The 15,352-nt window shown below is 39.6% G+C and overlaps 1 protein-coding gene across 1 annotated transcript; it reads left to right on the top strand.

Annotated features, from left to right (window-relative positions):
• Positions 1-192: 192 nt before the first annotated feature.
• On the top strand, positions 193-13,577 carry vtg3 (vitellogenin 3, phosvitinless). The gene is made up of 28 exons (XM_015970611.3): positions 193-439; positions 804-824; positions 944-1,095; positions 1,654-1,905; positions 1,984-2,145; positions 2,241-2,389; positions 2,464-2,614; positions 2,714-2,871; positions 5,429-5,594; positions 5,665-5,790; positions 5,985-6,203; positions 6,380-6,597; positions 6,678-6,775; positions 6,862-6,986; positions 7,071-7,172; positions 7,245-7,364; positions 7,443-7,632; positions 7,727-7,814; positions 8,913-9,098; positions 9,183-9,270; positions 9,352-9,520; positions 11,917-12,026; positions 12,115-12,198; positions 12,288-12,488; positions 12,568-12,710; positions 12,819-12,957; positions 13,064-13,171; positions 13,340-13,577. Exons 1-27 carry the CDS (start codon positions 400-402, stop codon positions 13,151-13,153), a joined length of 3,747 nt encoding a protein of 1,248 aa, XP_015826097.3. The 5' UTR covers positions 193-399; the 3' UTR covers positions 13,154-13,171; positions 13,340-13,577.
• The last annotated feature ends 1,775 nt before the right edge of the window (positions 13,578-15,352 follow it).

Below are 15,352 nucleotides of genomic sequence, written 5' to 3'. Positions count from 1 at the left end.
AACACGTTTTTTCCTTGTTTGAGACAATTTTTGTTTTAAAAGGCCTGCTGTAATTCTCACCTCAAAAACAATTTCTGTGTTTTGTCACATTTCTATGTTTCTGTTGCATTTCTTGTCTCTTCTGAAGTATATTGATTAAATAAAGTTTTAAAATGACAAATTGTCACACAGAGAGGGACCACAGCCAACAGTAGACGAGTGATCTTTCACCTGTTGATCGTGTCACTCTGACAAAATCACAGGTCAACACGACTTACCCTCAAAGTCCAAACGTTTGTTTAATTAGAGTCATTTGTCTAGAACAGATGTCTGATCATCTATCAATCCAAAATGTGAGAGGATGAAATCCTGCACTTATATAAAGGACAAACATGAAGACATCTCCACTCCTCTTTCACCATGCGGGGCGTCCTTCTGTGCTGCCTTGTGGCTCTGGCCGGTGAGTCTCATATGATTTGATTCACAGAATTCCATCTTTGAGATCAGCTCAGACATGTTATGCTTTGTATTTATGCCATTTTATATAAATCTTGAATTTAAAAGACAGTTAGCAATTTAATTCATTGCAGGATTTAAAAAGAGTGTAAAAATAATGAATAGATAGTTGGTAAGATTAAAAAGTAAGCAAGAAATATTTAAATGTTTCAAAATATACAAAAAAAAAATTTTATCAAATAAACACCTTTCATTTGTGCATGTGCATCTTTTGTCATCTTGCTGAAATGTGTTTTTTCAATTATTCACAATGTGCATAAACTAAATGAAATCACATCTTTGAATGTTTTCTGTGTCTAATCTTTTAGCATGTCAAAATTTACACTATGGTAAGTTTCTTTTTTTCTTGAAATGTAACAATTTTTCCCATTTTTTTAAAGCATTAAAAAAAATTTATATATATATATAATTTTTATTTGTATTTTTTTACATTGGAAACTTCTCTTAGATCTGACCCTGAATCCAAAGAAAACCTATGACTACAAATATGAAGGAGAAGTGAGCTTCGGACTGAACGAGCCAAACTTGGCCGAGTCTGGCGTGAAAATAAGGTGCAAGGCCAAAATCAGCGGCGTGTCCAATCAGACGTTCCTGCTTCAGGTGAGATCAATAGAAATGGTGTAACTCAAAGATGATTGATCTTGAAGAAGAAGAAGAAGAAAATATCATTTCTATAGCGCCTCTCAAGATAAAAATCACGAGGCGCTTCACAAAAACAAAAAATGTAAAAATATAAAAAAGCATTTAGAAAATGTTTAAAAATATATTTAAAATGAGCAAAAATAGACAACTGTGATAAAAAATGTTAAGAAAGAGAGAGAGAGGATAGGAAAGAGGGAAATCAGTGGATCCTGAGGAAGGTCATACAATGACCATACCAAGAAAAATAATAAATATTATAGATCTAGTTTTTCCTTTGCAACATATATATTTATATACACTTTTATATAGTACACTATCTTCATATCAGATTTTAAAAAGATTTCTAGCAGTTTGTGTGGGGATTTTTTTGTAAAGCTTTTTGGAGTCCTCTCACTCTGAAAGGCGCTTTTCAAATGCAGGTCATTAATCATTTTTGCTCATTTGAGAAGATTCTACCAAAACTTCATCCCAGTTGCACAAACCCGACATGTTTTCATTGTTGCTGCTGTTTCAAAGATCTCAGATCTAGAGTTTGCCGAGTACAATGGCTTCCGGGGGAAAAACGACTACAATGCTTCCCCAAAACTCACAAAGAGAATTGCTGCTGAGCTCGCCAAACCTTTCATGTTCGAGTACACCAGCGGACACATCGGTGACATCCACGCCTCGGCTGACACCTCCACCACTGTCATCAACATCGTGAGAGGAATACTCAATTTCTTCCAAGTGACTGTAAAGACCACACAGAGCATCTATGAGCTGGAGGAGGTAATCCATCGCCACAAATAATAACACGCATCATCGGTAAAAGTTTAGATAATAAGAGGTTTTCACTTTGTTTTGCAGTATGGAATTCATGGCAAGTGTCAGAGCAACTACGCCATTGAAGAAGACGAGGACACAAAGGTGTGGAACATCACTCAGGTTGTGGATGTCACCAACTGCAAAGAGAAAGCAGCAATTCACAAGGGAATGGTCACTGCTGTGGAGGACAAGTTATCCAAAGAGGTTTTAATCTCTTTATCTTTCCCAGATGTAGCTCAGTTAGTGATTGTAAATGAAACGGATCAATGTCAGCTTTGCTTCTGCATGTTCTCATGTAGAGAGGGGAGTCTGTGGTTTCCACCATGAGGTATGTTTACACAGTCAAGCCCACAGCAGAGGGGGGTCTCATTACCAAAGCCCACGGCCTGGAACGGCAGTTCTTCAGCCCCTTCAACGTGAAGGGTGGCACATTTGAGATGCAAGCCATGTAAGTTCAGGGAAACACATGCACATTTAGTCTGTGCATTCCACTATGGGTGGCATAAATAAAATCTCCTGCAGGAAGGAGCTGGAGCTGCTTGGTGTGAGCAACACGGTTGGAACCATCACATCTGGACCCATGGAAAGCAAAGGCAACATTGTTTACAAGTTTACCGATGTTGACGTTCATTTTCCCATCATGATGCAGAACCTGGACAACCCCATGCCTAAGGTGGTAACAACTAATCACTTTGAAGTAAACTGCAAAACAACACATTAAATGCCTTTTTATCAGAGCAAATCCAGACATTGTGTATGTGTCCTTCCACAGGCTGTGGAACTTATCAAGCATCTGGCTGATGACAATCTTTACAGCATTGCTGATACAACCACGGAGGATATTATGAAGGTGTACCAGTTGATGAAGGTGATACCTTATGAAGAACTGGAGCTCATGTGGAAGCAGTTCTCACAAAACCCAGAGTACAGGTGCGAACAAGAACCACTAAGAAGAACATAGTTATTTGTTGACGTTCAGTAGTAAAGCTGTGGTCCATAGCGTGATGTCATCTAGGAGAAGAGGAGGTGATTTTTTTTTATTTAAATGATGCAGCGTCAGGTTGAACGATGTAGCATATGGTTAAATGATGTAGCGTAAAGTTGAACAATGTAGTATCAGCTTAAACAATGTGGTGTAAAGTTGAACGTTGTAGAGTAAGTTCATGTTTATGTTTATGTATTTAGCAGACGCTTTTGTCCAAAGCGACTTACAAGTGATAATTGGCATGTTGCCCTTGAGGCTAACAACAACAATAACAACAACAACAACAAACAATTTCCAGTCAGTCGAAGGTGGCAGTGAGGCAGCATGATGAATCATGGAGAGGAGGGAACAAGGAGTGGACAGTAGAGAGGGGGACGGGTGCAGGGAAAGGGCTAGTTTAGAAGATGCTCTCTGAAGAGCAGGGTCTTCAGGAGTTTCTTTAAAATCAAAAAGTTTATACAAAGTAGCGTACGGTTAAAAGATGTTGCGTAAAGGTGAACAATGTAGCATAAGGTGAAACTATGTAGAGTAAAATTAAACAGTGTAGCATACGGTTAAAGTATGTGGAGTAAAATTGAACAATGTAGCGTAAAGTTGAACGATGTAGTGTAATATTAAACTATGTAGCATAGTGTAAAGAAATGTAGCGTAAAGTTGAACATTGTAGCGTAAGGTTAAACTATGTAGCGTACGGTTAAAAGATGTAGCATAAAGGTGACCAATGTAGAGTAAGGTTAAACTATGTAGTGCAAAATTAAAAAATGTAGCATAAGGTTGAACAATGTAGTGTAAAATTAAATTATGTAGCATAAGGTTTAACAATGTAGTGTAAAGTTGAACGTTGTAGCGTAAGGTTAAACTATGTTGCATAAGGTTAAACAGTGTAGCGTAAGGTTAAACTATGTAGTGTAAAATTAAACTATGTAGCATAAGGTTAAACAATGTATTGTAAAGTTGAATGTTGTAGCATAAGGTTAAACTATGTTGCATGAGGTTAAACGATGTAGCGTTAGGTTAAACAATATAGTGTAAAGTTGAATGTTGTAGCATAAGGTAGTGTAAAATTAAACAATGTAGCATAAGGTTAAACTATGTAATGTAAAGTTGGACTATGCAGCATAAGGTTGAACGCTTCACTAATCACCACTGAGCAAAAGATAAGGTCAGGTTAGCAATCAAGCTAGCACCATATTAGCCCATGGCTAATAGAGCATAAAATAATTATAAACACAATTTTTTTTTTATTTGGGTTACAATTCTCTAAAATGCAATAAATGTTTTAGCATGTAGCTTTCCGGAAGAAATGTTCTCTTCATCAGTTTGGAGCCATTATAGTTCACAAAGCTCCCTCCAGCTTTTGAAAGCCTCTCCTATGTAAGTTCTACTCGACTGCCGTAAACGTCTTACCGCGCGTTTTGCTAAAGGAACCTTAGGGATCTTTTTTTTTTTTTTTTTTTTTAAGTAGAAGGCAGTAGCAGAATCTGTAAGTTCAGTGATATTTTTGATTGCTCTGTTGAGACTTCCAGCATCACCCCATTGTGCACGCTAGGGACCGGGGCACATTCTGTTGGTCAATATTCTTGGTTCTTCTGAATTACTTGTTTTGCTGTAGAGGCCATGGAAGGGACTCAAGGGAATATAAAGGATGAAAGATGGCCTTTATCATAGAACATGGTTAGATAGTCAAGTTTAAGCATTTTAAAATAATAACAGAAACATTTAACTATGTGGCCCAGCTTTAAAGTTGTCCTGTTACATGTTAGCAGGAAAACTATTCAAAGTTTATTATTTTTGCTACTAAGATAAACATCTCCAAAGAATGGTGATGTTAATGGCAAGCTGACATAAGACACAGAAAATATTATGCTAAAGAATCGGGGAGTGGACTGCTGAGGTAATGTTACTTTGCATATGTATGTAGGCATCTGCAAATTAGATGGTGATTTGGATCTAATTGGAATTAATGATCAGCCAGTAGATCCAATGTAGCAAAGGCAGTTTTTTTTTCAGAAAACAGTTAATGTAGCATTTTAAATTATAGTTAAAGATTATACAAATAGAAGTTTCAGGTTTCTGAGCTACGTTTGCGCTCAATAATATAGAAATGTAATGCTTTGATAAAATACTCCCTTTGTAAGTCCAGATGAACTGAGTACCTGGTTTGAGTTTTACTAAAGCTTCACAGTAAATTATTTTAAGAGATAACCTTTCACCAAGCTTTTATTAGATGATGAGTATCACAGAGGCCCAAGGCCAGCTCCAAAGTCCTGTACTGATCTACTTTTACTGATTAGTTTATTAAAATAATCCATCCCATTTAATTCCTTTAGGATTTATTCTAGGTCAGTACCATGGATGCTTTGATCAGAAGCGTCGACCAGAAATCAGCCTGTTTTTGAGTCTACATTTAAAACAGCAATTAAATGGGTCTTTTTTTTTTTCTTTTGGAAAAACATTTACTACGTAGAGGACTGTCTCACACACCCTTTTTTCACTTCTTAGGCGCTGGTTTCTGGACCTGACTTTTGAAATTGGTGATGCCAAAGTCCTGAGATTCCTGGAAAGCCGGTTCCAGGCAAGAGATCTGTCTCCAACTGAAGCCTGGCAAACCTTTTTGATGACTATTGAGCATCTGCAGGCGACTCCAGAGCTGGTGGAGAAGGCCAAAGTGAGTTAGTCGTTAAAATGGAGCACAACCTAAAGGCTGTAGTCAACTTGTTTCTGGTTTTTGTGTGCAGGCCTTCCTGAAAATGCCATTCAGCAAATCCAACACCTATCTGTGGCACACTGTGGTTCTCTCCTATGGCTCTCTGGTCTACAAGCACTGTGCATATTACACACCATGTCCAGTGACCGCTGTTCAGGTTGTCAATCCACAAAGAAATATCAATTTCATCTTTTATAAATGCTGTAAAATAATTTTCCAATGATAAAGAGAAACTGCTACCATTCATTTATTAATTTGTTCTTCAAGGCCTAAAACTGTTCAGTATCAAACATTACAATGTGATGCATAATCCAAAAGCAGGCCAAACATGTGTTTTTCTGTTGGCTGTAGCCACTGCTGGACATGGCCACTGATGCTCTGAGGAGAGGTGAAAAGGACGAAATGGTCCTCGCTCTGAAAGCCCTGGGGAACGCGGGTCATCCTGGGAGCATTAAGACAATCATACGTTTCCTTCCTGGAGTTGCTGCCACCCCTGTGGATCTGCCTCTTCATGTTGAGAGTGCAGCGGTACAGGCAATGAGACTGATTGCAGTCAGAGACCCTCACACTGTAAGACACAAGACACGCTACCTTACTTATGGAGATAAAATACCTTTTAAGTTTAAGATTCTGTGTTTTTATGACTCTATGCTAAATGTCCCCATTTCCCTTTAAATAATAACACAATGAATCAGTTACTCTATTTTGTTTCAGGGCTTAATTTTTGGAGCGTTTTTTACTTTCAGGTCCAAGACATCACCATGAGCCTGCTCCTGCAAAATAAACTTTCAGCAGAGATCCGCATGTTGGCCTTCATGATCCTTTTTGACACCAAGCCTTCGATGGCTGTCGTCTCCACGGTGACAATGCATCTGCTGGATGAAGAAGACCTTCATGTTGGTAGCTTTGCATACTCTTACCTCCAAGGCCTTGCCAGATCCTGGACTCCAGACAATCACTTCCTGTAAGTAGAACAGTGACGGAAAGCTGGATTTGAGGATGAATCCTAAGCTAAATATAATCTGCATTTGTTTGATCCATTAGCTCAACTGCTTCCAGTGTAGCTATGAAAATCCTCGCTCCTAGGTTTGCTCGTTTCAGCTATAACTACAGCAAAGCGAGGCACGCAGACTGGTTCAGTGGTAGGTTAAACCACAGCTGGGACTGCTTTGCTTTTAAAAGCACGATCCATTTGAAAAGTTGGTCATACTAATGTTATTCCACACAGATAAATTCCTAGTTGGTGCAGCATCTGAGTTCTTCATGCTGAAAAGTGCAAACCACATACTTCCCACTGAGATCATGGCAAAGGGAAAGTTCCACATCATCGGTAGAATCATCCAACTGATGGAGGTAAAGCCATTTGTTAATTGCCAATGATGTGTGTAAATAACATGGCCCAATCAAAAACGATATTCTCTTTTTGTTTCCATGAAGTTGGGAATCCGTGTTGACGGACTTAAGGATCTGTTTGGAACAAGCATTCCCGGATTTAAAGGAGACTTCAGCTTTGACGACCTTAAGGCTGTTTTCAGAGTGGTATGTGAGAAACCTCACATTTTACTAGAAAGAATAATTTTCTAGGTGACCGACACTTTGCCTCATTCCCAGCTTCAAAACTGGGAGAAAATGCAAGACGATGAGCCGGTTGTTTCAGCGTATTCTCGGGCCACCGGTCAGGAGTGGTTCTACGCTGACATCACCAAGGAGACCATCCGCAACATCATCACGGTTAGAAACAAAACCACAACAGGCTGGTTCTTCAGCATTGTTAAAAACTTCTGCACTAAACCATGTTGATTGTTGCAGGCACTGAGTCCTGCTGCAGGGAGATCAAGTCTTCTGTGGGCTGTGATGGAGAACTTGCTGGGAGGAGCTTCTTGGCACTTCACACGGTCGTTCTTGATCCTTGAGGCTCGTCACGCCCAAGCCACGTCTCTGGGTCTGCCTGTGGAGATTAGCAAATATTACAATGCTCTTACTGCTGTAGCAGTTAAAGGTGAGGAATCCAGACACTACAAAAAAACATATTTTTGATTAGACTTTATGTGGGGGTTTTCAGCTAAACCGATGTTTTTATGTTTGTTTTCTAGCCAAAGCCACCATAAGCCCACAACCAACCGAACAGCTTGCACAGCTCCTCAGTTCTGAGATTTCACTGGAAACAGAAGCTTTTGCTGGGTAATTGTTCTCATTTTCTTTTAAAAAAAGAAAAAAATGCACACCAACAACTAATTATATTTAGTCGTTTCTAACATGATGAACTTTAAAAAAGCTCATGATTGTTTAATATTTGATCAAAACTTTCAGAGGACTTTTCGTTGTTTTGATGTTTGTCATCGGTCCACTTCTCTCTGAGAGGCTAACAGAGGCTTTGAGTCGTCACACTTTTCTTTTCTTCTCACAAAGCCGAACACTCCAGCTGTTCATTCCTTCAGAGACTGCTTTGTAACATTTTCCAGCCCATTGAGCATTGACATCTCTATTTCTGAGAACTGCAGACATGTTTTGTCTTTATTTGATGACAAACTTTATTGAACAAACCCAGACTTTCAGAAATCTTACTGTTAAATAAACAGATATTCACATCAAGTCATTCTATTGACTTATTATGGATTAATTCAAAGGGATACTTTGCAACTTTTTCATATTTTTTAACCGTGTTCTTGAGCCAGTACGTGCTAAAATTATCCTTTACGGGGTTATTGAAAGGCCACCAAGCCCCTGTCGCCCCCTGTGGCCAGAAAACTCCACTTGCAACTTCAGACTGGCTGGCTGCTCTATTGGGACTTGGAAAGAATTGAGCCGACATACCTGGCGCTGCAGTCTGCTTCCAGCATGTTTTCTGCATGTTTTAGATCATGAACACAGCTGATTTGTTCAATTTAGTGAGGAATTACTCCTGTAGACACAAAAAAAAAAGCTGGGGATACATTGGGGACGAACGCACACTACAAACAAACACTAAAGCTAAAAGCAAGCCAAAATTGCCTAGTTCAAAATTGCCTAGTTCACCTTTATAATTTACCAGCTGTTACTGAAAAAAATATTATTGGATTATTTTACCTATTCACCAAATCAAAGGACATATATCTTTTTTTATTAGAGTATAAAGGTGAAACATACCAAGTATTTCCAGTGAGGTTTAAAACAACCACAAAGCTTCAAAGCAGATGTCACACACTCCTGCTTTTTGTTCGTTCTTTAAACTTTGTTATACACCTGTATTTTGGCCCTCAAGTCTTTCAGTTTTGACCTGCACTGAATTTTCCTTTATAGAAACACAAAGGACTTCTGGGTTTTCTATGGAATCAACACGGATCTGTTCCAGTGTGGCTCTGAGTTCAAGAGCAAAGTTTCCACTGCTGTTCCATGGAAGTTTACAGCCAATATCAATGTTGCAGAAAAGAGATTTGAGCTCGACTTCCCCACTTGCAAGGGAGAGATTGAACTGTTTTCAATGAGGTAGTGCCACTAATTCTACGTTACATGATGTCAGATGCAACCAGCATTAAACAAGAAACAAATCTGTCATTTTTTCATACGCAGGTCTGATGTGAATGCAGTCTCCAGGAACATTGAAGAGCCAGATTTGGCCAAAGCAACACCAATAATGCTGACCTCTGACCCCACTGAAGTAAATTAAAAGTTAATTCTACTCTTTACTCAACTGACTGAAAACAGGTTAACATCTTAGTGCTCTTTCGCGCTCCAACAGAGCAGGACTTCCAACATCTGGCATCCGTCCTCTAAGCTGTGTGCAGAGAGTAATTCCTACGGAGTGGGTGTGTGTGCAGAGTATGAGCTGAAGAGGGAGTATTACCATGACGAATACCCCCTGTACTACTTCCTGGGATACACTGACATGGCGGTTAAAGTCGTTCCAGGTGTGTTTGTGTGAATATTGCAAAGGCAAAGCCACAGATCTGATTAGGAATATACATATTCAGCAACTGTAAGTGATTCTGTGTTTCCAGTGTAGTAAATTAAACCAAAATGAGCTCAAAACTATAGAAATTAAAGTATATTTTGTTAACTCGTTTTACAGCAACAGACATGATATTTACCGTAACATTTACAAACACCTTCATGCTGTTTCAAGAAGCAGTGGACAAATAATTAGCAGAAGAAATTGAAAACATATCCATTTGAAATTGTCCTTTTAACATCTAATTTAATGGTGCACATTATTTCTTAAACAGCTTTTGTCAGGGACCTAAGGGGGGACATATAAACCTTTTTCCTAAGTTATAATAGTACGATGGTCAATACGAGACATGTGTATTAAGTGTTTGGTACAAAATCACATACAGAGATTTTAGCAGTTAAAATCTTGAAAATGTTCAGTACCTTCCAAAATGAGCCATTTCAGGGCTCTGTCACTTTAAATTAGCAAGCTGGAGCTGGTTATGCCCACCCCTCCCCACTCAGGCTGCTATAAGCTAAGAAGCTCGAATATCCAGGTGAGGCTCAAAGTGGAACTGCTGTTGCTCCAGCAGAGTTCTCTCTCCTATCCTACTAACCTCGTTTGTGACATCACAAATGGGGACCTTTTGAAAAAGCTTGATTTAGATGAATCATTCCTAAAACCAAACACTAAGAAAACAGATGGATGGGTTGGTTCATGTTTGGAGTGTTTATGGCAGCAGCAAAGAACCACCTGCAGAAAATGATAAAAAAAGGGAATTTTGCATTATACGTTTTCCGTTTTCATGAAAATATTCTTCTTGGTGTATGCAGATCTTTGTTGGAAAGGCAACAAAGAAATAGGAGCCACTGAAACCAAGTTTACATTTTACAAAAAACTGTTTTAATAATAATAAATAAATAAATAAATAAATAAATAAATATATATATATATATTTTTTATATATATATACATATATATATATATATATATATATATATATATATATATACATACATACAATTCTGAGATCAGACGTACGTACATACATACATAGACACATGACAAGAACTGGTGACTGTGGTCATTCGCAACACGAGTCGCACTACCGTTATAGATCAAGAGGGTTTATATGAGGATAGAGTCGGGAGGGAGGGAAAAAAAGACAACATAAGTGCCCACTAGGTGGGGAGTTAGGGTTGGGACTCTCCTCACTTCAGGGTGTGCAGCCGCAAGAGCAGTGCTCACCACCTCCGTTTGGACAGGGGAGGGAGATAATGGGTTAGAGAGCACAGTGACTCATAGATACGGTTCCACGGCCTTCACTGGTCACAGTCCCGCCCAGGCTGGGATAGGGAGAAAGGGTTTCCATAGCAATGGCAGCATTCCACATTTCTTCTGAGGGGGAGTTTTCACTTCGGCCTTACAGGCTTCAAGGGCACCAGATTCAGATAAGAATTGTTTTGGGTACAGACAGAGATAACTTCCTCTCTGCCTTAGAGTTCTGTTGGTCTTCAACCCCTCCAGGTCCAATAATGGCATTATCAATCTATTCCAATCCGTGCTGATCCGTCAACTCTCTCAATCGAATCCACCTTCTGTGCCAGAGCCTGAATTTTAGCCAAAGTTCCAAGCTTACGACTCATCTCAACAATTATATGAGTTTGTGAGTTCACAGCGCGATGCATTCCATCCCTGAGCTCCGGGATTAAGCCAATATTCCTCGAAAGCTCGTTAATTTTCCGGTGTGCCAGGTAACCACACAGGCCAAACAGCAGGAATCCTGGCACCAAAACGACGAATATCCAGACATCTTCAGAATCCTCTACAGACAGTTGAGACAGACAGAGCAGGTTCCACTGTTTCCAGGAGTCCATGACATACCCAGCTGGCTCTGTTCCAGAGGGGCATCCAGGAGCCCCTTCTCCCGTTCTCATCGTTGAAAAAATGTTATCAATCGCGTTGAGAGACCAACTGACCAGATCCATTTTTAATCATTTTCAGTTTCCAGAAAAAATGCAGAAAGCGCAGAGCACATGCACACAGGACAGAGAGCCTTGGGAGGAGGAGGGAGAGGAGAAAAAAAAGCATCTGTACTCTCCAAGAACCGGAAGAAGAAGAAAAAAGAAATATATATATATACATATATTTGAAAAAGTTACGCAGGCTTTGCAATATTTGGTGGCTTTATTGGTTTTGACTTGAATACATCAGATTAGTTTAAACCAAAACACAGAAACTTTGCAATAATCCTACTCTGGATAAGTACTGCAAAAACACTCGGCCCTATCAACACTGAAATTTTGCAGGTGTTTCTTTAAGCGCTATACGTCTCAAAAATCCCTTTGTTAACGTTGTTCGATGTGATTTTCTCAGTCCAGACAGTCAAACCTGTTGACAAAATCCACTTAGAGGTAACCGCCGGTCCCAGCTCACATCTGATGAATGCACACCAGCTGCTTCAGAATCTGAGGAGCCTTTCCAAGGTATTTGTCAACTTGTTCAACGTAATCATCACAGCACCTGTGCTGGTGTTTGGGTACATTAAAGGTTGTTCCTAAATCTTGTTTACAGGAAGCAATGGAGAAAATGAACATGTCTTCAGATTCATCTTCAAGTCAGAGAAAATCACAGAGAGACCAGAACATCAGGATGGATGTATGCTAAACACAGAAAGGTTCTTTCTCCGCCATCGCTGTTCCATTTGTGAAGATGCATAACAGCCTGGTTTCCTTCTCACTCCTCAGGCTGCAGCACCTGAAGCTGTCTTCAATTTCAAAGTCTTTGCTGAGAGTCAGAACCAGAAGCCCGAGGGTTATGATGTAGCTGTGTACTATACACCCGAGGCGAATGCTCAAAATGCCCAGCTAATTGTCTCCCAAGTTGGAGCCAACACCAACTGGAAGCTGTGCCTCGACACCAGTTTAGACGCTCGCGTCAAGGCAAAGGTTGGTGTGAGGAAACATACTTTCTCACTGTCATTAGTTTTAATTGTTTTCATCTTCTTTGTCTTTTCTTTTGCTTCAGACTCACGTTAGATGGGGAGCTGAGTGTCAGACCTATGACATGTCAATGCTAGCTGCTGCAGAATTAAATACTACCAAGCCAAAGGTCGAAGTCAAAGCACAATGGACCAAGCTCCCAGAATACATGGAGGAAATCAGCCGAAGGTGATGTTCGGCAGAAATCATCGTACAAAATGTGATTAATAAAAGAGGGATGTTGAACCAAACAAATTATTGAGTTTTACTTAGAAATTGTTTGCTTTTTTTCTCCAGAATTGAAAGATACATCCCTGGCATGGCTTTCCTTTATGGATTCTACAGGGAAAACGAGGAAAACAACAAACAAGAAGTTTCTGCATCCATTGTTGTTGCCTCAAAGGACAGCTGCAATGTGAAGGTTGAATTCCCAGAGGTATCTCAAACTCTAAACCCCCTCACTGTTGTTGAATCTTTAAATGCTCTCAGAACTTTTTTACTCACAAGGATCCATTCCTCTTCTTCTTCTCTTGTGTTAAAAGTACACCATGTACCGTGAGGCCGTGCATTTCCCCAGACCATCTGTCCAGTTCCAGGAGTATCTGAAAAACATCACATCTTCAGTGTCTTAGACTTCGATGGCTTAAAACGTGAGTAATCCTGAGTGGTTTGACTGAGCTCGACTGAATGCTTCTGTGAGCCGTTTTGCTGTATTTTTTAATGAAATTGTGTGTTTATGAAAAGCAGATGAGAGCTGAACAAAAACCAAGGAGCTGTGCCAGTTGTGCTTTCTGTCTAAAATACATTTTGTGTTGCAGAAACACGGCCAGATCCACACGGAGCCAGACATTCGACGTGCCATCGCTGAGGAAACACCTGCAGTAGTAAAGCATCGTAATAATCTCTCAGAGCTGAAAATGTTTAGATTTATTCATCTGAGACCTTGTTAATGTGTCAACACTGCTGTGTAAGAACAAATGGTGTAAATGCATACTTGTATTACAAATTATGTTAAAAAAATCTTCCAAAAATAAAATTCAGATTTAAGAAAAAGCATTTTTTTTCTTTTGATTTATTTCAACTTTTGGGGTTTTCCATTGATGAAATAATTGTAAAATCACCAATTTTGTGAAATCTGCCGATTTGCAACAATGATGCACAGAAGATGATGAAATCCCTGAAAAATATTGCATCGAGTCATAAAATCTGCAAAATGATAGAAATCTAAAGAGCCAGCTAAAACTGAAGCACAATTAGTTTTAGTTTTTCTGGATTTTCCCCATACAGAAATCAGTTTGCACCATTTTTTCTGTGCAAATCACAATTTCTTCTCATAATATGCACACAGAAAAAAAAGAACAGATTTTCAACAGAACAAAACAGAATCCAAATGTCTGGCAGGCTTTTCTGCTCCACCTGCCAGTTTGGCAAATCTTTGTTAGCAGGTCCTGTTATGATCTAAATATCCCACTAGTGTTAGTTTTGGAGCTACAAACTGGGTCCTGTGCACATTTTTTGAGGATTCCTGCTGGAAGAGACGGACGCTTGGCAGGACTGTGTGACATGTTCTGTTTGTTGGATGCTCTGACCCGACGAGGCTGTTTGCACAGAACACAGCGACACCACAAAGCCCTCAGAGTTCAGCGCCCTGACACAGTTTGCCAGAACAGAGAAATGTTTAAACCTGGTTCCTTACACATGGTTTTAAAGTCTGACAGCAGCAGTATTACTTTGTGAGTGGTAACATTAACCAAGCTCACTCATTTCTAACGGGACATGCCACCTGCCAAAAGCAATGATTCCATCTTAACCAAAGACCGCTCGTCGTAACAACTTTCAGCTCCTGCCTGCACCAATTTAGCCAGATGGTGCTGAATTGCAAGAAAAGACATCAGAAGCCAATTCAGGATGAGTCTAATTATTACAGCGACAATATGTTTCATCTTTTGAAAAGATGACAGGTAAATCTGCTGTGGCAACATCCGTGTCACGTCATGGTCATACGAGAGACCAGGGCACACTGACCTTGTGTGGAAATGAGGTTACATCAGCCAAGGTGGGGGTACATCAGAGACTGATCTGCTCATTGGAAGGAGGAGGAGGAGGAGGATGGGAGGAGAAAGCATGGACCACTCAGTAATTGCAGCAAGCCTCATTAGGTGGACTATATGATCCAGATTAAAACTCGTCTGAGAGGAGCTGACTGTAAAACCACGGCCATGTTCGGCCCAATCGCTCCATGCTGTGTGCACAAAAATTAATCAAAGCTCTTATTACATTACCAAAGTGACACGTTATTATAGAAGAGGACAGTTTAAGCACAGAGTGTATTATTAAAAAAATTTACATAAGCTATCTTGTTTAATGTTAGAACTCTGATCTGAAACCGTTTAACTCTGCAAATTTGTATTCCTTCCAACTAGAATCTGAGTTGGTGTTTTTGTGTGTGAACACTAGAGGGTAGTGTTTAGCAAACAATCAACCTGGCACAGGGTGAAAGCCTGGATCCACTCTGTATTTATTTAGCTCACAGACATGGCTGTGCTCTGGATGTTGACTTTTGCAGAACAGATAAATATGTGACTTGGCCGATTCAAAGTGCTCCTCTCTAGTTTGCACAAAGAGGACACAGTTTGACCAAATGCACTAAAAAGAATCAAACTCTTTTTGTTTTGTCCCACACAACAGTTACAGCAAAGCACTGTGTGTCTGATAATATACAACATTGGACAATTTATTCATCTTAAAATTAAGACTTTGTGGCACCTAAAGCTACAAACAGGAGATCAAGCCTCCTTGTGCGTCATTTTCAGAAGATTCAAACAGAAAAA

This window comes from Nothobranchius furzeri, chromosome 8 (genome assembly GCF_043380555.1).
Source record: "Nothobranchius furzeri strain GRZ-AD chromosome 8, NfurGRZ-RIMD1, whole genome shotgun sequence".
NCBI classification, from domain to species: domain Eukaryota; kingdom Metazoa; phylum Chordata; class Actinopteri; order Cyprinodontiformes; family Nothobranchiidae; genus Nothobranchius; species Nothobranchius furzeri.
The sequence above is the reverse complement of the archived record's forward strand: the minus strand, read 5'-3'. Positions and strand labels throughout refer to the sequence as shown.

Coding starts and splice junctions, on each gene's coding strand:
- vtg3 (XM_015970611.3), top strand. CDS start 400: ATGCGGGGCGTCCTTCTGTGCTGCCTTGTGGCTCTGGCCG. Junction 1,906..1,983: donor GCATCTATGAGCTGGAGGAG/GTAATCCATCGC, acceptor TTTGTTTTGCAG/TATGGAATTCATGGCAAGTG. Junction 5,791..5,984: donor GTCCAGTGACCGCTGTTCAG/GTTGTCAATCCA, acceptor TGTTGGCTGTAG/CCACTGCTGGACATGGCCAC.